Source organism: Lepidochelys olivacea (assembly GCF_965140295.1).
Source record: "Lepidochelys olivacea isolate rLepOli2 genome assembly, chromosome: 5".
NCBI classification, from domain to species: Eukaryota; Metazoa; Chordata; order Testudines; family Cheloniidae; genus Lepidochelys; species Lepidochelys olivacea.
In genome coordinates, this window is record NC_140415.1 from 125630266 (window position 1) to 125655416 (window position 25151).

Below are 25151 nucleotides of genomic sequence, written 5' to 3' on the forward strand. Positions count from 1 at the left end.
GCAGGGGGTGGGGGGAGCAGGGGGCTGGGGGGGGAGCAGGGGGCTGGGCTGGGCTGGGGGGGTGGCAGGGGGCGGGGGCTGTCCCAGCCCGGGCGGGGGGGGGAAGGGGGCTGGGTTGGGGGGTGGCAGGGGGCGGGGGGGAAGGGGGCTGGGCGGGGGGAGCAGGGGGGGGAAGGGGGCTGTCCCAGCCCGGGCGGGGGGAGCAGGGGGCTGGGCTTGGGGGGGGTGGCAGGAGGCGGGGGGAGCAGGGGGCTGGGTTGGGGGGTGGCAGGGGGCGGGGGCTGTCCCAGCCCGGGCGGGGGAGGGGGAAGGGGGCTGGGTTGGGGGGTGGCAGGGGGCGGGGGGAGCAGGGGGCTGGGTTGGGGGGTGGCAGGGGGCGGGGGGGAGCAGGGGGCTGGGCTGGGCTAGGGGGTGGCAGGGGGCGGGGGCTGTCCCAGCCCGGGCGGGGGGAGCAGGGGCTCTGAGCCGGGAAGGGGCCGCGCCCGGCACTGCCTGGCTGCGCTGTCCAGCGGCTGCCGAGCGCTCCCTGCCCCGCACCATGGCCCGGCCCGGCTGGCTGCGGCTGCGGCTGCTGCTGCTGCTGGCGCTGGCGGCGCGGCGGGGCGCGGGCGGCGGGTGCGGGCCCTGCCGGCCCGAGCGCTGCCCCCCGGCGCGCTGCCCGGCGCCCGAGCTGGCGGCGCGGGACGAGTGCGGCTGCTGCCCGCGCTGCCTGGGCGCCGAGGGCGAGCGCTGCGGCGGGCGGGGCGCCGGGGGCCCGCGGGGGCCCCGCTGCGGCCCGGGGCTGGTGTGCGTGAGCCAGGCGCGGGGCGCGGGGGCGCCCGAGGGCACCGGCCGCTGCGTGTGCAAGGAGGACGGGGCGGTGTGCGGCTCGGACGGGCGCTCCTACCCCAGCGCCTGCGCCCTGCCCCGGCGCCTCCGCAAGGCGCACGACGGCGAGTGCCGGCTGGGTGAGACGAGACGAGACGGGGCCGGGCGCGGGCGCGGGCGGGCGGCCGGGGCTGGGTCCAGCGGGGGCGCCCGCTCTCCCCAGCCCGGGGATCCCCGCGGGGGGGGCTGGATCCGCTGGGCGGGGCGGACGGACGGACCCGCGGGGCTCCAGCGCTCGGGTGCAGCGGGCGGCCTCAGCCCTTGCCCCGGGGTTGGGATCAAATGCGCCGGCTGTCCGGGCGGTTGCGCCCTGCTCCCCTCCCGGACGCTGCCTGGAAACCCTCGGGCTCGGGGGTGTCTTTCCGTCCTTGTGCAGGACCCGGCTCCCTTTGTGTTTGTAATGAGAGCAGTAACCCTTTCAGCACCGATCTCAGGGCACTTGGCAAAGGAAGGCTCGCTTCCCGGGGCGGTTGGGTTAATGTTTGAATTGTTTCCGTGTTACTTAGTGTAGGTTTAAACCGGGCTGGCCTTTGAGGTGCCATTTCCGTCCCCAGCCGCCACTCGTGTGTGCGCGCACTGGAGGTACAAACAACGGCGCACGTGCATTTGAACAAGGCTAAGATGCGTGTGCAAATTTGCACCCGCAAAAACCCGTTCGGACAAGTGAGTTTTGCAGATGCACTTTTCAGCCCCTGTGCGAGGAGGGGTCGAAGTGTTGTCGTGAGCGCAGGCGCGGGTGCGAGCCCAGCCTTGCACAGGAGGCCAGGTGGGGTCTGGGGGGAGAACTTGGCCATGTTTGTGCAGTCTCTTGGCAAGGTGAGCTGGGCAGGATGCCTCACATGTACTAATGTGTTCTTAAGAATTGACTGTCACCATTGTGATGCCCTACAGCAACACCGCAAGGTGCGAGCATTACAGTAGCTGGCCTGCTCACTCCTTGTCCCCCTTACATGCACTTCTGGCCCCCAGCGTGAGCTGTGTGTGAGGGCCAGACTGCTGTGGATTTGTTTGAGGCTGTGGGGGAGCAGGACAAGAGCTGCAGGCTGTGGATGGGTTTGGTGGGTCATCAGGGGGGCTACACTCCTCTCCTCAAGATACCCATGGGGGAGCAGAAGAAGCCTTCCTCCCCAGGCAGTAATAGCTAGAGGAGGTCTGAGGGGAGTGGGTTGAGGTGGGTGGGCCAGGGAGTGCTGTGACAATACTCCAGGGGGCTAATGGTGGGAGAAGTGGTTATGGATACAGCCTTATGAACTGATGCGGGGCGGGGGGCTTGATTCACCCTGTGGCTGCAGGGGGTGCATTGTGTTTTCCCCTGCGTCCGAGGGCCTCTGAGGTCCTGCCAGAGGGGGGCAGCTTTAAATCCCAGCATAAAGCTCCGACTGCTGGCTCTGTGAAGCATTGGGATCCTGCTGCCCCTCCCAGGCCAGAGCCCCTGCTAGTCAGCCCGCTCTGGGTCCCCCGCAGTGGAGTGAGAGTTAGAGATGGCATACCCTAGGGCAGCCTCTGCTCTGGAAGGCGTTTCCAACACGGGGAACCTAGAGCAGGAATTCTGCAGTGGTGAACAGAGCCCATTCACTCTGTGTTTTCAACCCCCCTGCCCTCCCACAGCCATTAACGGAGAGAAAGGCAGCACTGCACTTCTGAACTGGCCAGAGACATTTACCAAAAAGTAATAATGCTACTTGTCAATTCAGTGTTCTGGGTTAGATCCTGCAAGGTGCTGAGCACTCATGGCCTGGTCCAGCAAAGCACTTCACCACGGGCTTAACTTTAAGCACATAAAATGGGACTCATGTACTCAAAGCTAAGCACGTGCTTAAGTGCTTTTCTGAATCGGGGCCAGAATGAGAAAATAATACTGAAAAGGCCAGCTGAGAGTATATAATCTTGAAATATCAGTTATATGGTCTGGCAATGAATGAGTTAAGGTTAGGTGCTGGTTCATTCTGTGTCAATGTCATAATCCAGAATTTTGAAGTTCTGTACCTCAAGCGCTAATTCTCTGGTCTGTCTTGCAAGCAGCATTCCTAAAAAGTAATTTTCTGGGTTTCTTTTTGAAATGGTTCACTGGAGGGGTATAATAAGCACATCTCTCAAAATCCTTTTCTCCAAATGCACATGCAGGATTATTCTGTTCCTTGACTGTAACTTATTCTTCAAATAAACTCATAATACAGCTAATGCCTCTGAAAGGCAAAGGTTGGGTTTTGAGCCTTTAAGTGATGAGAACTGGAGAGACTTTACCTAGCGTATTAGAGAATGGAATTCCAGATTAGACATGCTCGCTTTTAATATTTTTTTTAAATGGCTCTCTGCCTTCATATAATCAGCTTGTTTGGACAGTTAACTCTGTTAATGTTTCAGTAATTAACCTACATTTTCAGAGTTGAAAACTTGATAATAAAAGTTGACTTGGAACTGGAATTTGGCATGCTAAGAACAAAATAATTGCCATGGATTTAAAAGAAAATAGAACCATTTTGGCCACTTCAAAGTTCCTTTAGTGTTTTAAGAAAAAACAATAGAAGTTTACCAGGTTTAGAGACTTTTTTTTTTGCACTTGAGCAACTGGAAATTTTGATGTAAATGAACTGAGGTGAGTTACTAATCTTATGACGCTTTAATCCCATTCAGTATTTCGAAAAGGAGTTTAAATTGGCCAGGAGATTTCAGTCCTTAAAACTTGACACAGCGGAATCTTTTCTTAGGAGATTCTTAATGTACAGTTAAATCCGTATATACTCAAAATGTAAAACTTTCCATGAAAATAATGCCTAGGATAATTCTCCCTTCCTCTCCCAGAAAACTAAATACACCCCAGTGAGGTCAAATCCTAAACCCTGCACAAAGCCAAAAGCACAGGGGACCTCTGCCAGAAATGCACTCTGCTGTCCCCCTCACAACCCCAACAAAAAAAGTGCTCCCCACCTGCTCCTGCAGTCTCAGTGGTGCACTAACCTCAGAGACAAGTGCAATTCCCCTATATTGTATAGTTGCAGATTCACTGGGCGTGCCCCATTCTGCCTCCCAAAACACCCCTGCCCATTGCTGGGGATGGAGCCCTTTGGATTCTGCACACAGGCGCTGCAGAACTCCCTTTGCAGGCTCCCTACATGTCATCCTCCTGCATATTGAGCCTTCTGCCCTGCAGATGGACAGAGGATAGCTCAGTGGGGGGAGGGATAGCTCAGTGGTTTGAGCATTGGCCTGCTAAACCCAGGGTTGTGAGTTCAATCCTTGAGGGGGCCATTTAGGGATCTGGGGCAAAAATTGGGGGATTGGTCCTGCTATGAGCAGGGGGTTGGACTAGATGACCTCCTGAGGTCCCTTCCAACCCTGATAATCTATGATTCTATAATCTGTGATTCTAGGATGGGGCGAGATGTGGGATTTGCTCCTATCCATATAATAACATTAAGGCCCTGTAAGGTGGTGTGTGGCCCTTGTGGAGTTGAAGGGGCCGGCCTGCCTGCAAGGAGCCAACTGCAGGATCGGGGCCTTAATGTTCTTGTAGTCTTAAGCAAGGTCACTGCATGGGCGCCAGAGTCTGTCTGCGGATCTGATTGCAGAAACGACTGGTGTAGTACGGCTGCTGAGAGCCATTGCACCGAACTGTAAAATCTACATGTGATGGAAACCACAGCAGCACCCTTAGTTTCAGCCCCTATGTGCAGGACAAAAGCCAAGCAATTCTGAGCATCCCTTATGCTATGCCAGTCTCCCTGTCCACAAGAGTGTGACCGAAGGACTGTCAGCCTTTGCACTTCCTTCCACTGGCAGATTTGTGTCACAACCACCTCATTACTGAACGGTGGCTGTCAGCGTCGAGCAACATTTTCTTGCATCTTCCTCCTTTTGTTTCCATAATGACGAAAATGCAACAAGGAGGGGGTATTTCTCTATAAATGAGTACCTCGTTATAGTATGACCATAGGGCACTAATTTATTCAGTTGTAATCAGAGGGATATTTTTTAACAGTTCCCCCTGGGGGATGGGTTGTATGCAGACTGGGTAGGCCTGGGTACCAGCTGCTTCCTTTCCTATTTGTAATCAAACCATCCCTTTGAGTTTGTTTATTTTTAATGAGCATCCCTGAAGCCCATAGAAGGAAAGGGCTCCTAAATTAAATGTGGTTTTGATTCTCATTGTGTAGCTGGAACATTTCTGAGACAGAATGGTGCCCATGGAGATCTGTTTAAAATACACTTCCCGCTCTGGCTTTTAAACATCCTGAATTGTAGCGGGGAACACTGGGTTATTGAAGGTTTGGACCCCTGGGCGTACACAAACGGTGCTTCCTTAGCTCCGCTCCCTGCCTTCTCATCAGCACTTTAGTTGGGAACAATCACATTGATTCAAAGGCTTTAGACCCTTTTCCAGAGACAAGCCCAGGTTCTTGTACAATCCTTCGGAGGAAGCTGCACTCTTACAGTGAGGAATCGCCTGTCAGATGGAACAGTCCTAAAAGAAACCTTTGAGCCACTGTCACCCAGAGTGTTCTTTACAGTGCTCTGAATATTACAAGAATAAATGCCTGATCTCCTTTCATCTCTTGCAGCGCTTTTGATACTCCCTTTAATCCTCTCGCTGACTCAGCCAGTGAGAGATTAGGCAAAAGCTCTGCTAAATCCAGTGCCAATGTGAGCACAATTTGATATTCATAAATTAGTCTTGTACCAGTAGATCCCAGTGAGCTTGGCTTTGTCTCTACAATATTCTTTCCTCGTGATCTGTTTTAGTACTGTAATATGCAATAACAAGTACAGGTCACACTTGCCGTAGCTAAGGTTGCAAATCAGATTCCATTAAAACTTTGTTACTTAAACTTTTACAAAATAGTCAACTTTGGGGCAGATGGTTTTCATGGTAGGTCTGTGCCCGAAAGTGAATATTTTACTTGTGCCTTTTAGAAGTATTTGAGAAAAATCCCTCTGGCTATTTTTGACTAATATAAAGTGGGGAGAGGATTGCACGTTTGTTCAGTGGAAAGACAGAAATGGACCCTGCCCGTGTTTTCCCCACGAAAGCTGAAATGCTTTGAGCAGGCTGTATTCCTCCACCAGGGTTTGCGGGTCAGGGTCAGTTCAGCTTGTGCTTCTAACCTTATGGAGCACTAGAACTTGATCAGAGCATTTCAGCTTTCTTGACTTGTGGAAGTTTGTTATATGGGAAGGTGCTGTCAGTTGCGACTACAGCATGAGTTATTTGCATGTCAATTTTGTGTGAGAATTTGAGCTGGCCTTACATTAAGCGTGTTAATGAGGCCCCGGGCTTGTGCTTGTCAGCACAGATGAGCATTTTAAGGATGACACGTATTAGAAGAAAATCTGTAAAATCTGAAATGCCACTAAATACGGAGGAATCTAAAGAAACAAGTACGAGCATCCACTTCAGCCATTTAAGACTACAAAAGGGAAGAAAGCAAAGAACTAGCAAGCTGTAAACAAAACCAATCATTAGGTCCTGAGTTCTAGTCTTACCTCAACTACTGACTGACTTTCATCCCTTGGACTTCAACAGCATTGTACAGTCCTTATTTCGGCCTCCTTCCCTCAGATACAGTAACTCCTTTCTTCACGTTTTAGTTATGTTCCTGAAAAATGTGACTTTAAGCAAAACCATGTTAAGCAAATCCAATTTCCCCATAAGAATTAATGTAAATGGGGGGGTTAGGTTCCAGGGAAAAATTTTTCACCAGACAAAAAACTATATTTTATATATATGTATATACACACACACAATATAAGTTTTAAACAAACAATTTAATACTGTACACAGCAATGATGATTGTGAAGCTTTGTTGAGGTGGTGGAGTCAGAGGGTGGGATATTTCCCAGGGAATGCCTTACGGCTAAATGATGACCTAGCACTCGGCTGAGCCCTCAAGGGTTAACTCGTTGTTAATGGAGCCTCACGTTCTACAAGGCAGCACGAATGGAGGGAGGGGAGACAGCATGGCAGACAGAGACACATACCCTGTGTGAGAGAGAGAGAGATGCGCATTGCCCCCCCCTTTAGTGCGCTGACCCCACTCTGAGTACACTGCCTTGTTAAATATATCAGGAAGTTGAGAGAGCAGCTGCGGCCAGCAAGTTCCCTCCGTCCTGAGCCCTGTCCTGTCATTCCCCCCCCCCCCGCCCTGCTCTATGGAGATGGGGTAAGCAGGGGACAGGAGCGGGGGGAGGGGGATACCCTGACATTAGCCCCCCACTTCGCCCCCTGCACAGCAAGCAGGAGGCTCTGGAGAGCAGCTCCAAGGCAGAGGGCAGGAGCAGCACATGGCCGTGCCAGGAGGGACAGCTGAACTGCCGGCAATTGGTAGCCTGCTGGGCAGCTGCCGCACAGGGAACTTAGGGGAGCGGGGAGCTGATGGGGGGCTGCCGGCCCACCCTGGTTCCAAGCGCCCACCAGCTTGCTGCAACGGACTGCTCTTCCTGCAAGCAGTGAACAAAGCAGGCGGCTGCCGAACAACGTTATAAGGGAGCATTGCGCAATTTTAAACGAGTACGTTCCCTACTTGATCAGCAACGAAACAACGTTAACCGGGACGACTTTAAGTGCGGAGTTACTGTACAGTTATTTGCTCCCAGTTACAAGATGGGTAACAGAGGCAGAGAGTTGAAAGTTGGTGTCTCGGTTTTTGTGACATGGCAATTCAGCTGGATACAGCGGTGAAAGTAAGCCAGTACGGGCCGGGACAGCATACCGGTAAAAACCGGCGCAGCAGCGTACCGGCAAGAAAGTGGAGCATTCAGTGCCGGCTTACTTTCACCTCTTTTGGCTGCACAACAAACAGCTTAAACTCAGAGCTAATAAAAGCTTGGAAAGGGAAAACTCACTGTCACATTTGTTTGTTGTTTCTCTCCCTCGCCTCCTCCTGCTGCAAGCTAGTGGGGAGTCACTGCAGCCCCTGCTGAGTGCGGGGTGGGGCGGGGTGGAGGGAGCGCGGAGCCTAGCCGCATCCGCAGCCGGATTGGAGGAGGAGGGAGAACACGGAGAAAAATGTGAACCCTGAACTTTCACTTTTCCAGGCTTATTCCAATATTAAAGTGTTATTACAGACAGTACTGGTAGGAGTACTAGTAGTAACTTTACTTTTTCTATCTAAAGTCATGCAATGGGAGGGCTCCGTGAAGTGAGTAGGAGAGGCTTGGACCGAGCGAGCACGTGGAAAGGAAGCAGCCACAGGCAGTGCTATCCAAAGATAGTTTTTGTTGCTTGGCTGCTATTCCTGATCCCTCTGCCACCACTGATGTGTGTCACCTAGATGTGGAGAGGCTGATCTGGTGCAGCGGAGGTTAAACCAGGGCCCTGGGCTCTGAAATGCTCTAAGAATTTGCTGGTGGTTCGTGGCATGGCCCTTCCCCCTCACCTGGGAGATTTCCATTAGGAAATTCATGCTGGACTTAATACTCTTAAAGGCAGTGTCAGTACCCCTCCATGCCCTGTACCCCACTGGGCAATGGGAGGGGAAGGGCAGGGCCCAAGCAGGAATGGGGAGCCAATGACAGCTCGAGGGAAAAAAGCCCTGTTAGCACATACTGCTCCCCACACCACGGTTCCAGGGTACATGGCAGCACAGAATGGTTTCCCACGGAGCCTCGCCCTGGTGAGGACTCCAAGCCCCAGCCCACGTGCTCCTCCCCACGGGCGAGGTCTGAAACTCCTCCGTCAGGGTGGAGAATGGGGGTAACCCCTGGAGTGAACCTCAGTGTTTCCATCAGGAATTTCCCTTTGGGAGGGGGTGATTGGATCCTTTTGGCATCATTGGGAGCTGTGGGGGCTCATTGCCTCTGACAATAAATCGAGTGTGGGAGACTTTCTAAAAGAGACTCTGGCTCTGGCACCAGCTATGGCCTTGAACCAGGAATCACTAGGTGAGGTTCTCTGGCCTGGGCTAAGCAGGAGGTCAGGCTAGATGGTCATAATGGTCCCCTCTGGCTTTGAACTATGAAATCAGGCCATGTATTCAGGATCTTAAATATGGAAACGTATGTCCAGATCTTCCAAGGTATTGAGATGCCCATTGATTTCAATGGGAATTAGGTGACCGAATACTGTTGAGGGTTTGGCCCTTAGAGCCTAACTTCGAGGTGTGGAATATTGGTCTTTGGGTTAGTAAACCTGGCCCTAAATGAAGAGTGAACAGGCCAGCCCCAGGGAAGTCAGTAGGAGCCACAGGTGCCCTGTGCTTTTGCAGATCAGGACTTCCTGACTGTCTCATGTTTTTTTAAAGGTTGGAAGTGGATTAGATGCTAGTGTTTGAAACGTTACGGCTGTCACACCACATTACTCTGCTGCCGCATTAAGGTCGTTCAGGATTTATCATTTCTCAGCTATTTGTGCGTGTTTCTTTAAACTCTTATTCTAAAGTCTTTATTAGATCAGTGTGTTGGCTGCTGGGTTTACTAGACAAGAGCGCTTTGTTATGCTAAGCGCTCCGTGGCAATTCAGCCTATGAAAATCTTCAGAAATTCTTTCATACCTCGGCATCTGCATGTAAAGCTTCTTGAATGTGTCACATAAAGCGGAGAGAACAGTGCGCCCGGGGAGCTTGAGAAATGCCCTCCCCCACACCACCCCTCCAAATCTCAGCATTCATAACATGGAAATTAAGCAAGGGATTGTTGTGGATGTGAGCGTGGGCTCACGTTCACCCAGGAGCAGTTAGAATAATCCCTGCTTAGTACGGGGAGCTCAACAATGCTTTAATAACATTATTCATAGCCACTTTTGGCATTGCTTGTATATCCTTAAAGAGACACTGCTACCCAAAATAGTCAGCATTTTCCGCCTGCCCTGGGACACACTGCTAGCTGGAACCAATGCCATTGTCACAATTGGGAGTAAACTTTTGTCAGTAGCTAGATGTAAAAATAGCCTTTGGGGCAGATTTGTTCCTGACACAGGTTTGATCTGCTGGGAGATGGCAGAAATCAAGAGGGCCTTTGCCACTCAGTAATGTAGTGCATTGTTATAGGACTTACATTTCTTTGGGTATAATTCTTTATAACCTAGCCCTTTTATTAAGGGGACTCAAAGGAACGGGCGAAAAGTGTACTGTGGAATCCAGTACTGATATTCACAGCTCACTTATGACTATACATCACATAGAACATCTTCAGCTGAGGTTGTGCAGTGTTTCCATTATAACATCCTAGTTTTAGAGTGTGTCAGTTCCCGTGAAATGACACCAGGCTAAGCTCTGGCATGCTAGCTCATGTTTGGGAACGACATCCACTCTACAAAGCTCAAAAGAATTGATTTAACTCACTGGCCCGCAATCCTTCGTTTCTCCATTGCGCATAGATATGGCTGTGGTCTGAGATGAGGGGTGACCTTAATTTCCACCTGTCCTGCGAGGCACACAGGGTGAGTTAAGGATGGAGTTTTAACCTGATTTTGAGTTGGTTGGTATGAATTTTGATTGGTTTGGGCTTTTCACGGCTAACAGGTCCCACAGAAGATGTGTATAACAGAGCTTCTTTTCGCTCTGGCGTTAAAGCAGAGCACTGTTCATAAATACCCCAGGAACAGCTCATGGTTCTATTTTTATGCAGAGTAGTTGTAGCTAACTGTGTGTAAAATCTGATATTTCCGTTTGCATTAAATTGGGAATGTGACATTGAACTGCTGTGTCCCCTTAGCTCTCCAGCCTGAGATGCCTTTTACTCTGCTTTACTGGTGAACAGCAACCCCTCCAGGCTCTTCTCACTCACAGTCACTAGCATGTAAAGTCACTCCCAGCTCAGTACATGAATGCTATGCCCAGCCATCTATGAATAGATACAGGGTGACACCCGCATATCCCTCAGTCCCAGCCTTGCCTCCCCCCAGAAATGCGTGTCTTGTACTGCTCAGTAGCCCACTGGACAGTACAAGCTCATAGATGGTTCATCATTCCAACACTGGGTAATGATTGTGCATCAGCCCTGTTGCCCTAAGCAGAGATTCCCAAACACTTCAACCAAAACACCCTGGTTTACATAAAACAATAAAACAAGTGTATTAACTAGAGAAAGATAGGTTTTAAGTGATTACAAGTATATGTGCATATAAATCAGGATTGGTTACAAAAGAAATAAAAAGATAAACACACAAGCTAATTCCTAAACTTTACCAAGGCTAATAGGTTTAAAAGCAAAAAAGGAGTTTTTCTCACTACAAGCTTACAGGAGTCTGTACTGTCTGGAAAACCTGCAAGATAGGACCAGTCCCCCAGTTCAGTGATGCTTCTTTTGTCTTTCAAGGGATCTCGCTGCTGTGAGTAGAGATGGAGGGGGAAAGGTGAGGAGGAAGTCACTGTCTCCCATTCTATATCCCACTCCCCTCTTTGAGGATTACCCTACACTGGAGTGCAGACAAACAGTCTCCTTCCCATATGTGTGAGGTTTGAAGCATTTCTGGGATGAAATGTAAATTCTTTGTTTATACCATCCCCCCTCCTGGTGGTTGGCCAATTCAGTAGGTAATGGCTCTTTAGCACTTTGCTGGCGTGCTAGTGTGCCTTTGTCTCTGAGAAAATGGTTTGTGGGTGTTACCTAGAACAACAACATCTTTCAGTAATAATCATATAGCAAAATCACATAATTTCACATGCAATGATGTTACACACATTTCAACTGGACAATAACGTTCAGTCGATTATTAGTTTTCAAATGATATCTCACAAGGCATACTTTATACAAAATATATCATAACCATATAGAAGTGGTGAACATGGCATACAGGGTGTCACAGGGAAGCAGTGTCAGGTAAACTTAAATTGAAAACAGTGAAATGTCAATATTTTTGCAAAGGTAGCTTCCTATAAGTGGACATTTGAAAAGACAACCTAAACCCAAACCTTGCTGGCCATTATAGTAACTGACAATCTTGATGGACAGCTACCTGTTTTCATTCTGTTGAGTAGTTAAGTAAGATTAGTTGCAACTACACTCTGTGACCTAATGCAAAAGACTGCATTAAAGACAGAACTCTAGTGGTGTAATAGAAGGAATGTTATTGAAAGATACAGGCAAACTGGCATTGGTGTTGAAATGTTTTTAGAAATACGGGATTTTGTTTCTTTCTGTATCCCTCTTTATTCTGATAGTGAGCATCGGGGTTCACATTCTGCCTGTTTAACTTGCTTAAACAAAGTCAAGGTATTCCCACCTGTCTGTGAAGACTTCACAAATGTTTCATGATTGCAATACCTCAAAAATCTGAAGACTTGTCATTTTAAAGAGTCTAGGGGCTTGTCTACACTACTGGATGGATCGATGGGCAGCGATCGATCCAGTGGGGGTCAATTTATCGTGTCTAGTGTAGATGCGATAAATTGACTGTCGATCCCTCTAGCATCGACTCCAGTACCCCACCTCAATGAAAAGCATAAGCAGTCAACAGGAGAGCGTCTCCTGTCAACACACCGCAGTGAGTAGATCTAAGTACGTCAACTTCAGCTACGTTATTCATGTAGCTGAAGTTGCGTAACTTAGATCGACCCCCTCCCCCCCATAGTGTAGACCAGCCCTGAGTCACAGTGATGGGGTGGAAAGCAGCCCGATTCACCATAACCTCCTGGCAGTTTTGCACCACTCTAGCAATGCAAAGCAGCCATAAATCTGGTTTTGGGGTGGTTGAAATTCCAATCCAGCTTCAATCCTGAAGGGCCAGTTTATCAGATGCAGTCACAGAAAGCCACAGAATAATTGAGCTTATGCTCAAATAAATTGGTTCGTCTCTAAGGTGCCACAAGTCCTCCTTCTCTTTTTGCAGAATAATCACAGAGTAAGGTCCTGAGGTGTGATTGTGTCAGTGTATTACATTGCCCCAGTAGCGATGTGAGTCCTGGGACTACACCTTCACGCTGCAAAGGTGACAACGCACCCTGAAGTTGTTGGCTCTCGGTTATTTGGTGTCTGTCTAGTTAGACCTGTAATGGACTAAACAACGATGGTGCACCTCGGAAATACGTGAGACGTGCAGGGTGCGTCGGAGTGTCTGAGGAAAGCACATGTGCTTTTTAATGCAAAGGCCCTGACAGCCAAACGGGAAATGAATGAATATTATGCACACCCTCCAGCAAAAAATTACACAGAGGGTGAAAGGATCATTGCATGCATAAATAAAGAGGAATCTGGGTTAGAAAGAAAACACAAGCGAGGACTAAAACCACGTGCAGAATGAAGAGTATAAATGCTTTATTGGAAGAACACAAGTGTGGAATGGAAGGACTTGACCTCAGAGGTTAAATACATATATTTTTAAAGTAAGGGTAATAAGTAAAAGAACTAGTGGAAAACATTAAACACATTCCGTGATTTGGGGCTCTGTGGTCCAGGGAGGTTGCTATCATTCTAATGTCATGACCTAGTTAAGTTAACAGAACTATGCCTGTTTACACCGTCTGAGAATCTGGGCTGATGGATGCGAAGGATACAACCAAACCTAAATTCCCCTGTGCTAGACAGGAGAAATATTAGAGGGAATCTGAATAATGCTAGAGCAAATTATCAAGAAACTGGAACCATGGGCAGGGGGCAGTAAAGGCCAGGGGAGGCTAAGTCTCCCCTAATCCAGGCCATGGCCCAGCCCTTGCTCCCCCTCTCCCCTGAAGCCAGCAGGGACTCAGCTCCAGCTGGCAGCCTGGAGCTCGGGGCTCAGGCTGGTGGGCAGGGCCTGGGTTGGGGCAGTGGCATCCCGGGGCGGATGCCTGGGACGGACCAGCCAGGGGAGCAGTTTCGGGGCTCCAGCAGGGCCTCAGGTGGAAGGGACAGGGACAAGGACAAGGGGCTAGCCTCCCTGAAGGGGCTAGTCATCTGCCGCCCGTGACTGGAACATGTGGAGACTGACGACTGGCATTGAGGAAGTGAAAAGGAACCAGGAGCCTTTAGCAAGTTTAATTAAAGCCTCTCTGGAAATGGAAAAGGAGAGAACTCTCAACTGGAGAGAAAATCATGGAACTCTTCCGTATCGGAACAGAGAGGAAATCTAGGTCACTGGAGACTGGCAGCTGCACAATGGAAGAGATAGCTGAAGTCGCTGGGTCTTCACTAGAGCCGAGCAAATAACTTGATAGTTTGGTTCAGTAGCCAGACTGAAAAATGTCCCCCACGCCCGGCCCCCAGTGTGGTTTGTTTCAAAGCAAAACTGAATTTTTCTTGCAGAAACAAAAAACCCAAACCAAAAAAGTTATTCAAGTCAAATGAAATGTTTTGAACGTCATTTTGAAATGAAATGTTGATTCAAAAATGCAATGTCAGAATGGACTGATATTTCAAAAGATAGGGGTTCTCCAAGTTATTCTGGCTGAAAATATTCCTGAATTCACAAATAGTTCTGATGCCCTGAAAAATGCATTATTTAGCAAATGTACTATTTACTGAAATTTTTTTGCCCAGTTCTGTTCATCTCTCGTGTGCGATGGGACCCAGGTGGGTTAGTAGCTCGTGGCGCAGTCCTGTAAAATACTAGTGGCGTGCCACAAGAAGTGGCACCGAGACACAGCTGTGCGGGTTTCAAATCTCCGTGCTGGTAACAAGGGTCGTGCAACAAGGTGACAGAATTAGCAGCTCGCACTCTGCCTGGAAACTGCATGGAGTCTCAAGCAGAGACCCTGGTGTTTAGGAGCACGGAAAGATAGGGACACCTCAGACCCTGCCTCTCCTCTTTCCACACTTGCCTGATTTGGCTGACCTTGATTAACCCCTGCTGTGCCGCACAGATGCACCCAGTTTTGTACTGCTTGTGTACATCAGAGTCTCCCGTTAATCTCCTTTGCGAAGATCTTAAAGTGCCAATCTTTAAAAAAGGGAAGAAGGAGGATCCTGGGAACTACAGGCCAGTCAGCCTCACTTCAGTCCCTGGAAAAATCATGGAGCAGGTCCTCAAAGAATCAATCCTGAAGCACTTGCATGAGAGGAAAGTGATCAGGAACAGCCAGCATGGATTCACCAAGGGAAGGTCATGCCTGACTAATCTAATCGCCTTTTATGATGAGATTACTGGTTCTGTGGATGAAGGGAAAGCAGTGGATGTATTGTTTCTTGACTTTAGCAAAGCTTTTGACACGGTCTCCCACAGTATTCTTGTCAGCAAGTTAAGGAAGTATGGGCTGGATGAATGCACTACAAGGTGGGTAGAAAGCTGGCTAGATTGTCGGGCTCAACGGGTAGTGATCAATGGCTCCATATCTAGTTGGCAGCCGGTATCAAGTGGAGTACCCCAAGGGTCGGTCCTGGGGCCGGTTTTGTTCAATATCTTCATAAATTATCTGGAGGATGGTGTGGATTGCACTCTCAGCAAATTTGCGGATGATACTAAACTGGGAGGAGTGGTAGATATGCTGGAGGGGAGGGATAGGATACAGAAAGACCTAGACAAATTGGAGGATTGGGCTAAAAGAAATCTGATGAGGTTCAATAAGGATAAGTGCAGGGTCCTGCACTTAGGACGGAAGAACCCAATGCACAGCTACAGACTAGGGACCGAATGGCTAGGCAGCAGTTCTGCGGAAAAGGACCTAGGGGTGACAGTGGATGAGAAGCTGGATATGAGTCAGCAGTGTGCCCTTGTTGCCATGAAGGCCAATGGCATTTTGGGATGTATAAGTAGGGGCATAGCGAGCAGATCGAGGGACGTGATCGTTCCCCTCTATTCGACATTGGTGAGGCCTCATCTGGAGTACTGTGTCCAGTTTTGGGCCCCACACTTCAAGAAGGATGTGGATAAATTGGAGAGAGTCCAGCGAAGGGCAACAAAAATGATTAGGGGACTGGAACACATGAGTTATGAGGAGAGGCTGAGGGAGCTGGGATTGTTTAGCCTGCAGAAGAGAAGAATGAGGGGGGATTTGATAGCTGCTTTCAACTACCTGAAAGGGGGTTCCAAAGAGGATGGCTCTAGACTGTTCTCAATGGTAGCAGATGACAGAACGAGAAGTAATGGTCTCAAGTTGCAGTGGGGGAGGTTTAGATTGGATATTAGGAAAAACTTTTTCACTAAGAGGGTGGTGAAACACTGGAATGCGTTACCTAGGGAGGTGGTAGAATCTCCTTCCTTAGAGGTTTTTAAGGTCAGGCTTGACAAAGCCCTGGCTGGGATGATTTAACTGGGAATTGGTCCTGCTTTGAGCAGGGGATTGGACTAGATGACCTTCTGGGGTCCCTTCCAACCCTGATATTCTATGATTCTATGATCTAACAGATCGAGACTGGCTATGCTGAGAAATCAGGGTGCTGCACAAATTGATGGCCTAGGGCCACCTCCCATCCTCCCATATGCCAAGGAAAGTGTCCTGCTGGCCACTGGTGACTCTGAAGGTCAGGGCCTGTGGCAGGAGACAGTCACCACTGCAGTCTGAAATACAAAACGTGTGTTACGTCAACCTCTTTTGCTTGGAGGGCTTTTGCGTAGGTGCTGCCCAGTCCCCATAGTTTGAGAAGTGAGAGGATCACAGTCCATGGCAAGATTTATTTATTTAATTATAACCAGTGTACCTAACCAAGACACCAACCATATCTAAAGAACACAATAAATATCACACAGAGAGCTCAAACTGACAACACATTACTTTTCTCAAGCCCTCAAAATAAGTGTCACCGTCAGCTAAATGTCAGTAGACGAAAAGACAGGTTTTTTGCATCAGACACCTGGAGAAATGGATGGTTTTTGCATTGTGTCATGAAGGCCACAGAGCAGGTCAGAAAACCGGGCATATTCATTACCCAGGGTTGGAATGACTGACTAACTATGAGTTTGTATGGTCCAGTGGGCTGCTGAACAGTACAAGATGCACATTTCTGGGGAGCCAGGCTGGGACTGAGGGATATGCGGGTGTCGCCCTGTATATAGTTCATGGGCGGCTGGGAATAGCACTCATGTATTCAGCTAGGGGCTGCATGTGAGCAGAATCTGGAGGGGTTTGCCGTTCACCAGCAAAGCTTTATAAAAGACATCCTAGGCTGGTGGCTTAAGGGGACACTGCTGTTCAACAGTCCAGATTGTACCCTGAAGAATGTCGCAGTAGGGCAATACCATCACCTAGAATTGTTTGCAGCACTGCATTCAGGGCTGGCTGTAACACACCATTAAATATGCTTCTTGAGAGAGGCACTGCTCAATAAGCTGCCGAAAGACTCCATTCTGTACTCACTGAAGTTTCTGAGTGGTTCAGGTGTAGCTCCAGATATACTGCATTGAAGTCATTCAGCCTGGACATGAGAAAGGTTTAGATAAGCATAGCAAGGTTCACATCCACCAGGAATGGCCCCAGCCTGCTAGCCAAGCACAGAAGGATAAAAGCACTGTAGCTATCAGGACGTCTGGTAGCAGCTGAGGAAGCAACAAGAGCTCTCAAGGTGTGTAAGACAAGTTGAGCAGCCTCCTTTGGGGAAAGGAAGCCTGTCTTGCAAATTTCATCTCCATTGTCTGCTCGAAACAATAGCTCCTTCTGGGACGAAAACAGGGGTTAGAAATGGAAGTGCCAGCTCATCCGTAATTAAGTCGTTGCTACGAAGATGGGATAGTAGTGATGGTGCTAAGCAGTTTCCAGATGTTCATTTATCAGATGTGCAGAGGTGTCGGGGAGAGTCAGAATTATTTGAAACAATCTGTTTCAGGCAAGGATCTGATAGGAAATATTGTTATCCAAGAATTTTAATGTTGCCTTTAAAGAAGCTGTTTGAATGTGAACGGGAAATATCTTTTGGGTTTGTGTGTCTTTTTCTCCTTTTCTGTTCTGAACTGCTGAGATTCTGTGTTGCAAGGGATCATGGTCGTGCCACATTGCTTTATTTTGATTGAAAATATTTAGAGGTTCATCCTCAAGGCCCAAATAACCTTTGGGTTTTTGTGTAGCTTGTGGTACGGGAGTATTTCTGCATTAAGCTGCTCATTCCAGAACAGATCTCAGTCTGTCTCTTTCTTAGACCGTTTGCATTAGCACCTGTCAGCACAGTATCTGCATCCCTCACTCTTTAATTCCTGGAGTTTTCTGCCCATCTGTCTTTGTTTATGTGGGCGTTGTTTGAGGTTGTGTTGAGTTGTGAATCATTCTGGTTATGGTGTGAAGGCTTTATCAAAGGGGAAGGCCTGGCAGCTTTTCCTGAAGATGGCCAGACTCTGCATTGAGCGAATCTCTTTTGAAGCTGCTGTCACAGCTAGATCCTCTCAGCTGTGAAACCCTTATCTCTGTTTCTCACGTGCTTCATCCTGGGTTCTCTGATCCACATTTTCACAGAGGAGCGACGCTGTCTTGACATTACATAGATAGAAATGCAGCCTCTATAATGAAACTGGGACCTGGTCCACTAATGACTCCGATGTTCAGGACATGCTGGCAGTGGAAACAACGTGGGGCCACGGAGGTACTTTAGGGCTCATAATGGCCTAGCCCATGCAGGAGGTGGACAGCTGCATTGTTTTAATCTGCTGGAGCCTTCGCATTGCTTTCATCTTCAGTGTCAGGTACAGCAAATTACAGGCATCCAGCTGGCCAGCGATGGATCACTGTGGGCGGGTCCTTGTCTGGCAGGAAGAGGTGACATTTCCTAGCGAGCTGGAGATGGAAGAAGGCATTTTTAGTCACAGATGTTCTCTGATCACATGGGCTCCGTGACGAGTTAGATAGGACCCCAAGCCCTCACGCTACGTTGGTGACTGTGGTCTGTCCGCGTTCAGTGGAAGAGGAGAACAGCATCCTGGCTACTTCTTGAAAGTATTTCCGTCTTTCTGACCAGCACGTCTGCAGTTGTGCGCAGGCTGAGTTAGGCCAGATGCTCGTCTTCTGGGACCTGCTTCTTGGGGGCATTGTGACAATAAGGTGTGCGCTCCTGACCGGTTAATGTCCTGTCTGGTTACATTCTTCCAGCCGGCTTGTCTCCGCAGCGACTCTCTGAAGTAATCCGAAGGGTAGGACAAGTGAGATTAAAATAGAATCATAGAATATCAGGGTTGGAAGGGACCTCCAATAGACTGTAGTAAATGTCTAAGAGAGTCATGTTGGGCAAACTCAGTGACGGTACTGGGCCAAACAAAATTACCAAGTGTTTGGGATTCCAAACTGACTGAACCTGAAGGCTGTCCCAAGACACCTGGTCAGCCACGAAGTCTTTCAGCTCAGGTTTTGTTACTGCAGAAGTTTAAGTAACAAGGGGATAAAAGAGGCAAAGAGAAACCCTTCATGCATGAGAGCAATCCAAATGCTATTCAATTTCCAATGCAGCTCTGCAGTTAGCTGAATTAAGTTGCTTCTTGTTTGGCATTAGAACTGTAATTTCAGTACTGATTAGCATAGATCATTAGCATTTGCCTTTTTATTCATGTGTCTGATTATCTACAAATCAGTTTATTTTTCCAGATTGTATATATTACAGCTTAACCATATCTTGAACTGGACAAAACACTTAGGTTTTGCATGATTTTTTTTTTATGTTTCATGATAAAACCGTCATCACCATATCAGGAGATTATAGCAGCTGCTGCTATTAACATAAAAATCCCCTCATAGACTTAAAGGCCAGAAGGGACCATCGTGATTATCTAGTCTGACCTGCATATCGCAGGCCACGGAACCTCACCCACTCACGCCTGTAACAGACCTCTGGCTGAGTTACTGAAGTCCTCAGATCTTGATTTAAAGACCTCAAGTGACAGAAAATCCACCATTTACTCCAGTTCAAACCAGCAAGTGACCCCTGCCCCATACTGCAGAGGAAGGTGAACCGCCCCCCCCCAAGGGTCTCTGCCAATCTGACCTAGGGAGAAATTTCTTCCCGACCCCCAATATGGCGATCAGTTGGACCCTGAGCATGTGGGCAAGACATACCATCCAGACACTTGGCAAAGAATTGTCTGTAGTAACTCGGAGTCCTCCCAGTTTAGTGCCCCATCTCCAGCCTTTGGAGATATTTGCTAAAAGCATTCATGGATGGGCCATATGCCATTGTAGGCAACCTCATCATACCATCCCATCCATACACTTATCAAGTTCAGTCTTGTAACTTTTTTGTCCCCACAGCTCCCTTGGGAAGGTTGTTCCAAAATTTCACTCCTCTGCCGGTTAGAAATTTTCATCTAATTTCAAGCCTGAACTTATTAATAGCCAGTTTACATCCATTTGATTTAGTGTCAACATTGGCCTTTAACTTAAATAACTCCTCTACCTGGCTGATATTTATTCCTCCCCCCCTCCCTCCCCGCTCTCCTGCTGGTAATAGCTCACCTTAAGTATGTATGTATATAAATCTCCCCACTGTATTTTCCACTGAATGCATCCGATGAAATGAGCTGTAGCTCACGAAAGCTTATGCTCAAATAAATTGGTTAGTCTCTAAGGTGCCACAAGTACTCCTTTTCTTTTTGAGAATACAGACTAACACGGCTGCTACTCTGAAACCTACTTTTAAGGCAGGTTCTCCGTTCCCCTGATCATCCTTGTAGCCTTCTCAGCAACCTGTTTCAGTTCAGTTTGAAATCATCTTTCTTAAAAACATGGGAGACCACACAGTTTGCCAGATGAGGTCTCACCAGTGCTGTGTATAATGGTACTAACACTTCCCCCTCTCTACTGGAAATACCTCGCCTGATGCATCCTAGGACTGCATTAGCCTTTTTTCACGGCCACATCTCATTGGCAGCTCATAGTCATCCTGTGATCGACTAATACACCCAGATCTTTCTCCTCTTCTGTCACTTCCAACTGATATGTCCCCCGCTTATAGCAAAAATTCTTCTTAGTCCTTGAGTGCATGACCTTGCACTTTGCTCTGTTAAATTTCATCCCATTTCTATCACTTCATTTTTCAAGATTTTCCAAATCTTCTTGTATAATATTCCAGTCCGCCTCCATATTGACAATACCTCCCAGCAGTGGGTCATTCACAGATTTTATTAGCACATTCCCACTTTTTGTGTCAAGGTCGTGAATGAAAACATTAAATAACACTGGTCCCAAGACTGATCCCAGAGGAACTCTACTGGCAACCTCCCCCTCCAGCCGGACAGTCACCTTTCAGCATGACCCACTGTAGTCTTCCCTTTGACCAGTTCCTTATTCACCTTTTTGATTCTCATATTAATCCCCATCTTCTCCAATTTAACTAATAATTTCCATGTGGAACTGTATCAAATGCCTTCCTGAAATCCAGGGAGATTAGATCATCTGCTTTTTCTGTGTCTAGAAAACTAGTTATCTTCTCTCAAGTTAGTCTGCAATGATCTTACCTTTTGTACAACCATGTTGTATTGTATCCCAATTACTGTTTACCTCTATGTCTTTAATTAGTCTCTCTTTCAAAATTTGTTCTGACCTTGCATACAACTGAGGTCAAATTAATGGGCCTGTATTTTCCCAGATCACTTTTTCCTCCTTTCTTAAGTATAGGTACTGTACTATATTTGCAATTCTCCAGGCATAGGATACGACCCCTGAGTTTCTAGATTCATTAAAAACCCTTGCTATTGGGCTTGCCATTTCCCTATTAAAACATCCGTCAAAAGCTTTGCCCAACAAACAGCTCTTGGATATGCTCAAAGACAGCACAATTTTTAATATTTTTCATTCCATCTTTCAAAGAATTGAGTGTCTGAGCGAACAAGCTGTATTCGGTATTCTCCTCCCACTCCCATGAAAAGCTTGATTCTATCATCTGGTGGCCTTATTCTGCCCTCGGGTGCATGTGCTGAACTGCCATTGGTTTTTAATGTTGTATAGGACTTTCCATGGTGCTCATTTCTATACCTGAGATCCTGGGGCACTTTGTGAATACCCCATAACAGAGGGGAATTCTTCCTTCCTTTTTACAGCTGGGGCTGGCGGCAGAAAGATACAGAGTATCTTTACACTACAGTCAGAAGTGTGACTGCCACCCCTATAGACATACCCCAGCTACCTTGGATCCGGCTAGCGCAAATAATAATGGCTGTGAAGTCGTAGCAGCATGGGGAGCCACTCGAGTACATATCCAGGGTCCTATGAGGAGCAGAACACATCACTGGTCTTATACCAGAGTGCATAATTAAATCCTGCCCAGCGTGGCAGTGTGCCCCAGATGACCTCTTGAAGTCCCTTCCAGCCCTATATTTCTATGATTCAGTGAGTCTGTGCCTGTCTTCTTTTGTTTAAATAAAGGCACAGGATACAACAGCATGTCTTAAATATATGGTCACTGGCATGTTTTTAGAATATTGGATCATAATTTGCACATGATTTAGTGGCTACTTTTGGGTTATTTTTTTCTTGCTGTGACTTTACACCCTGAATTCTTCATAGAAATATGCTTATGATATGAATATGGCATAACTAAGATATGTTTTATACAATATGGGCCATGCGAGATATCATTGGAAAGGTTATGATTTACTGAATGTGATTATCCAATTTCTATGCATGTATCATTTCTGTATCTAAAGTTAGGAATACTGGCTATGTAACAATTACAACTCTGTATGTACTTGGGAAACACCCACCAGACAGCAGGCCATCAGCCTGGATGGGCCATTAGGAAGAAAGAGTTGAGCCCAGGATAGAAAAGGGATCTGGTCTGTGAATATGGTGTCTGAAGATTTAAGCTGCAAGCAGGGTAGCTAACTTTCAAGAATTTCTGCATCCTGCCTAAAAGCAACATTTAGGGTGAGAAATTACTTCTTGAAACCAGTCTCTTTAAGATCTTAAGCTTAGTATGCGTTTTGTTTTATTTGCTTAGTAATCTTCTTTGTTCTGTTTGCTATCCCTTAGAATCTCTTAAAATCTGCCCTTTGTAGTTAATAAACATGTTTTTGTTTATTATAAAACCCAACTTGTGCAATTTATAACTGGTGGGGGGGAGAAGTTGTGCATATCTTCTTCCACATTGAGGAAGGGACGAATTTATGAGCTTACCTTATATAGATTTCTCTGCAGCACAGGACAATATTATTTTGGGTTTATACCCCAAAGGAGGTGTGCACGCGTGTGCAGGGTGAATCCCCGAGCTGATTCTTTCCACAAAGAGCTGATCTCCGTGTCTGTGTGTCCATTTGCAGCTGGGTGTGTCCCTACCTGTGTGTGTGCCGGAGAAGGCTTGGGGGCCTGGCACCGCTAAGACAGGGTGAGGAAACCCAGGCTGGTGGAACCAGTGAGACCCCCTAGCACATCAGGTGGCATCCTGGACGGGGGGGGTCCAACCCGTCACAGGCCTGTTTTTAGAATATTGGATCATAATTTGCACATGAGTTAGTGGCTACTTTTGGGTTATTTTTTTCTTGCCTACACGAGGCATAAATAAGAACTCATTGATGAGGAAACAACTAAAGTGTTGCACTGAGGAGGAGTTTAAAACCGTAACCTTTCCTGCCTTGAGACTTGCATATTGAAAATCTTTTATAAACGTCAGTGAACTAAAAGCAGGCATTAGGTGCAGTACATCAGCTACGCAATGGACTGCTGGCAATTAATCCTGAAAGCCACAGTGTATCAGAAATCACTTATCATAATTCTCCCGATTCAGTTCTACAATCTGTCATAATGTGCAACTTTTCTCCCCAAAAGCTGCAATTTACATCCAAGGATAAAAGTATCTTAAAGCAGATGTGTGCCATTAAGTTATTAGAGCATCAGAACGCTTGGAAGCAGAAGGGACTCAGCAGGTATTAATCTTTCAATCCAAAGGGAATTACTTTACATTCTGTATAGGATGCTTTATCTTCTTACAGACTCAATTAAGTAGCATTACTGCAAATATTCATTTGTCAGTGGTAATTTTAAAGATGGAATACCTTGGAACAGATGGTCTTTTTTCCTTTTCTTTTGTTTTCCAAAGAGTGATGTGTCCTATGCCAGCTGCCAAAGGGAAAAGATAGTCTGTGTTCAGACCAGCTGAGTTCACACAGTATTCAATATTCTGCATGCGTCCACATACTGAATAGAGATCAAAAGTAGTATCAGGTGCCAAGCATGATGGGTCCGCACAATGGGATCCCATGATGTGAACTCTGGAGATCTGAGCTTTAATTTGGCAGGCATTATTAGAAATCATAACTGGAGTGACAATGAGTTCCTGGATATTGACAGAGCTCAAGGATTTCCTCCTGGGCTAATTGTCTTCTGAGGAGGAGGAGTGTTCCTGGTGGGGAATCCAGGGTGACTGTTTCTAAATTACCTTGCTTTGTAGAGGCAGTAAATGCTCATGGAAAATTGGCTTAATTTGGCAAGGGTGCACCCTCTGAGGAAGACTGCTATTATTCATAAATGTTGCTATAGATACTGATGACAAAGCTGAAAGAAAAATGGGAAATATGGTGAAACTAAAACACCTGAACCTCTCTAAGGCCTTGTGTTGTAAGTCCCTTCCTCTCCTCTCAAAAGATGTAAATCTTTGTCCTTTGTTTCAAAAGAATTGTTAGATAGTTTTAATTAGAAATGTAGTCCTGAAATACTCTTGTTTGTATTGCACATTTGTTGGCATTGCGACATTTTGTCAATGGCTTTTGTTTAAGATGCTGCTGCCCCTGATAAGAGATTTGTCATGACTGTGTTTTAAAAAGCCAAATAAATAAGTTTGCAATGCTAATGGCTGTACAGCCCTTAGGTCATAATCCTGCAAAGATTTGCATGCATATTTAATTTTACGCATGTGTAAGCCCATTGGTTTCAAAATTAAGCTTGTGACTTTGCAGGATCAAAGCAGAGTGTTAGGTAACTGAGAGCTCTGAATGCCAATTTCACTGACAGTGACCTCTTTCAGGATACAGTCCACAACAACAAAAACTCATTAAATAGCGCTTTTTTTTTCCAACTGCCCCCTCTGGGAGCATAGTCCTGTGCGAGAGTGCTCTAGGCCTATAAACACTATCTGAAATGTGGCACGTCATGATCACTGCGGTGCTCAGAAAACATGGGCCAAATTCTCCTGCGAGATGGCCATTACTTTGAACAGGAATATTTTGAAAACCGAAGTAAATTTGGATTATGTCACATATAGAACTCTGTAATCCTAAATTTACCAAAATCTCTTATAGTCTTCTAGCCTGTTTTAAGCATTCATTCTGCAACCAAGGTGGATGAGGTAATTCTCTCGCTCACCAACAGAAATTAGTCCAGTAAAAGATATTACCTCATCTACCTTGTCTCTCTAATATCCTGGGGCTGCCATGGCTACAACTGCACTGCATGCAATCTGCAAACAAGTCGGTTGCTCCAATTAAAGGGGTAGAAAATGGACTAACAGAGATCTGGATGCAGCCTTAACTGTGCCATCTCCAGGATAACCTAACATCAGAAATGCATTCTTTCCATTTCCAAATGGTTCCCTGTTTT

At 47.2% G+C, this 25151-nt stretch overlaps 1 protein-coding gene across 1 annotated transcript in view; it reads left to right on the forward strand.

Annotated features, from left to right (window-relative positions):
- The first annotated feature begins 482 nt into the window (after positions 1-482).
- Positions 483-25151, forward strand: part of IGFBPL1 (insulin like growth factor binding protein like 1) — a 30626-nt gene continuing 5957 nt past the window's right edge. Inside the window, exon 1 of the mRNA XM_084628553.1 lies at positions 483-947. Coding sequence (XP_084484679.1) covers positions 539-947 — 409 coding nt within the window. The 5' untranslated portion in view covers positions 483-538. The remainder of the gene's footprint in view (positions 948-25151) is intronic.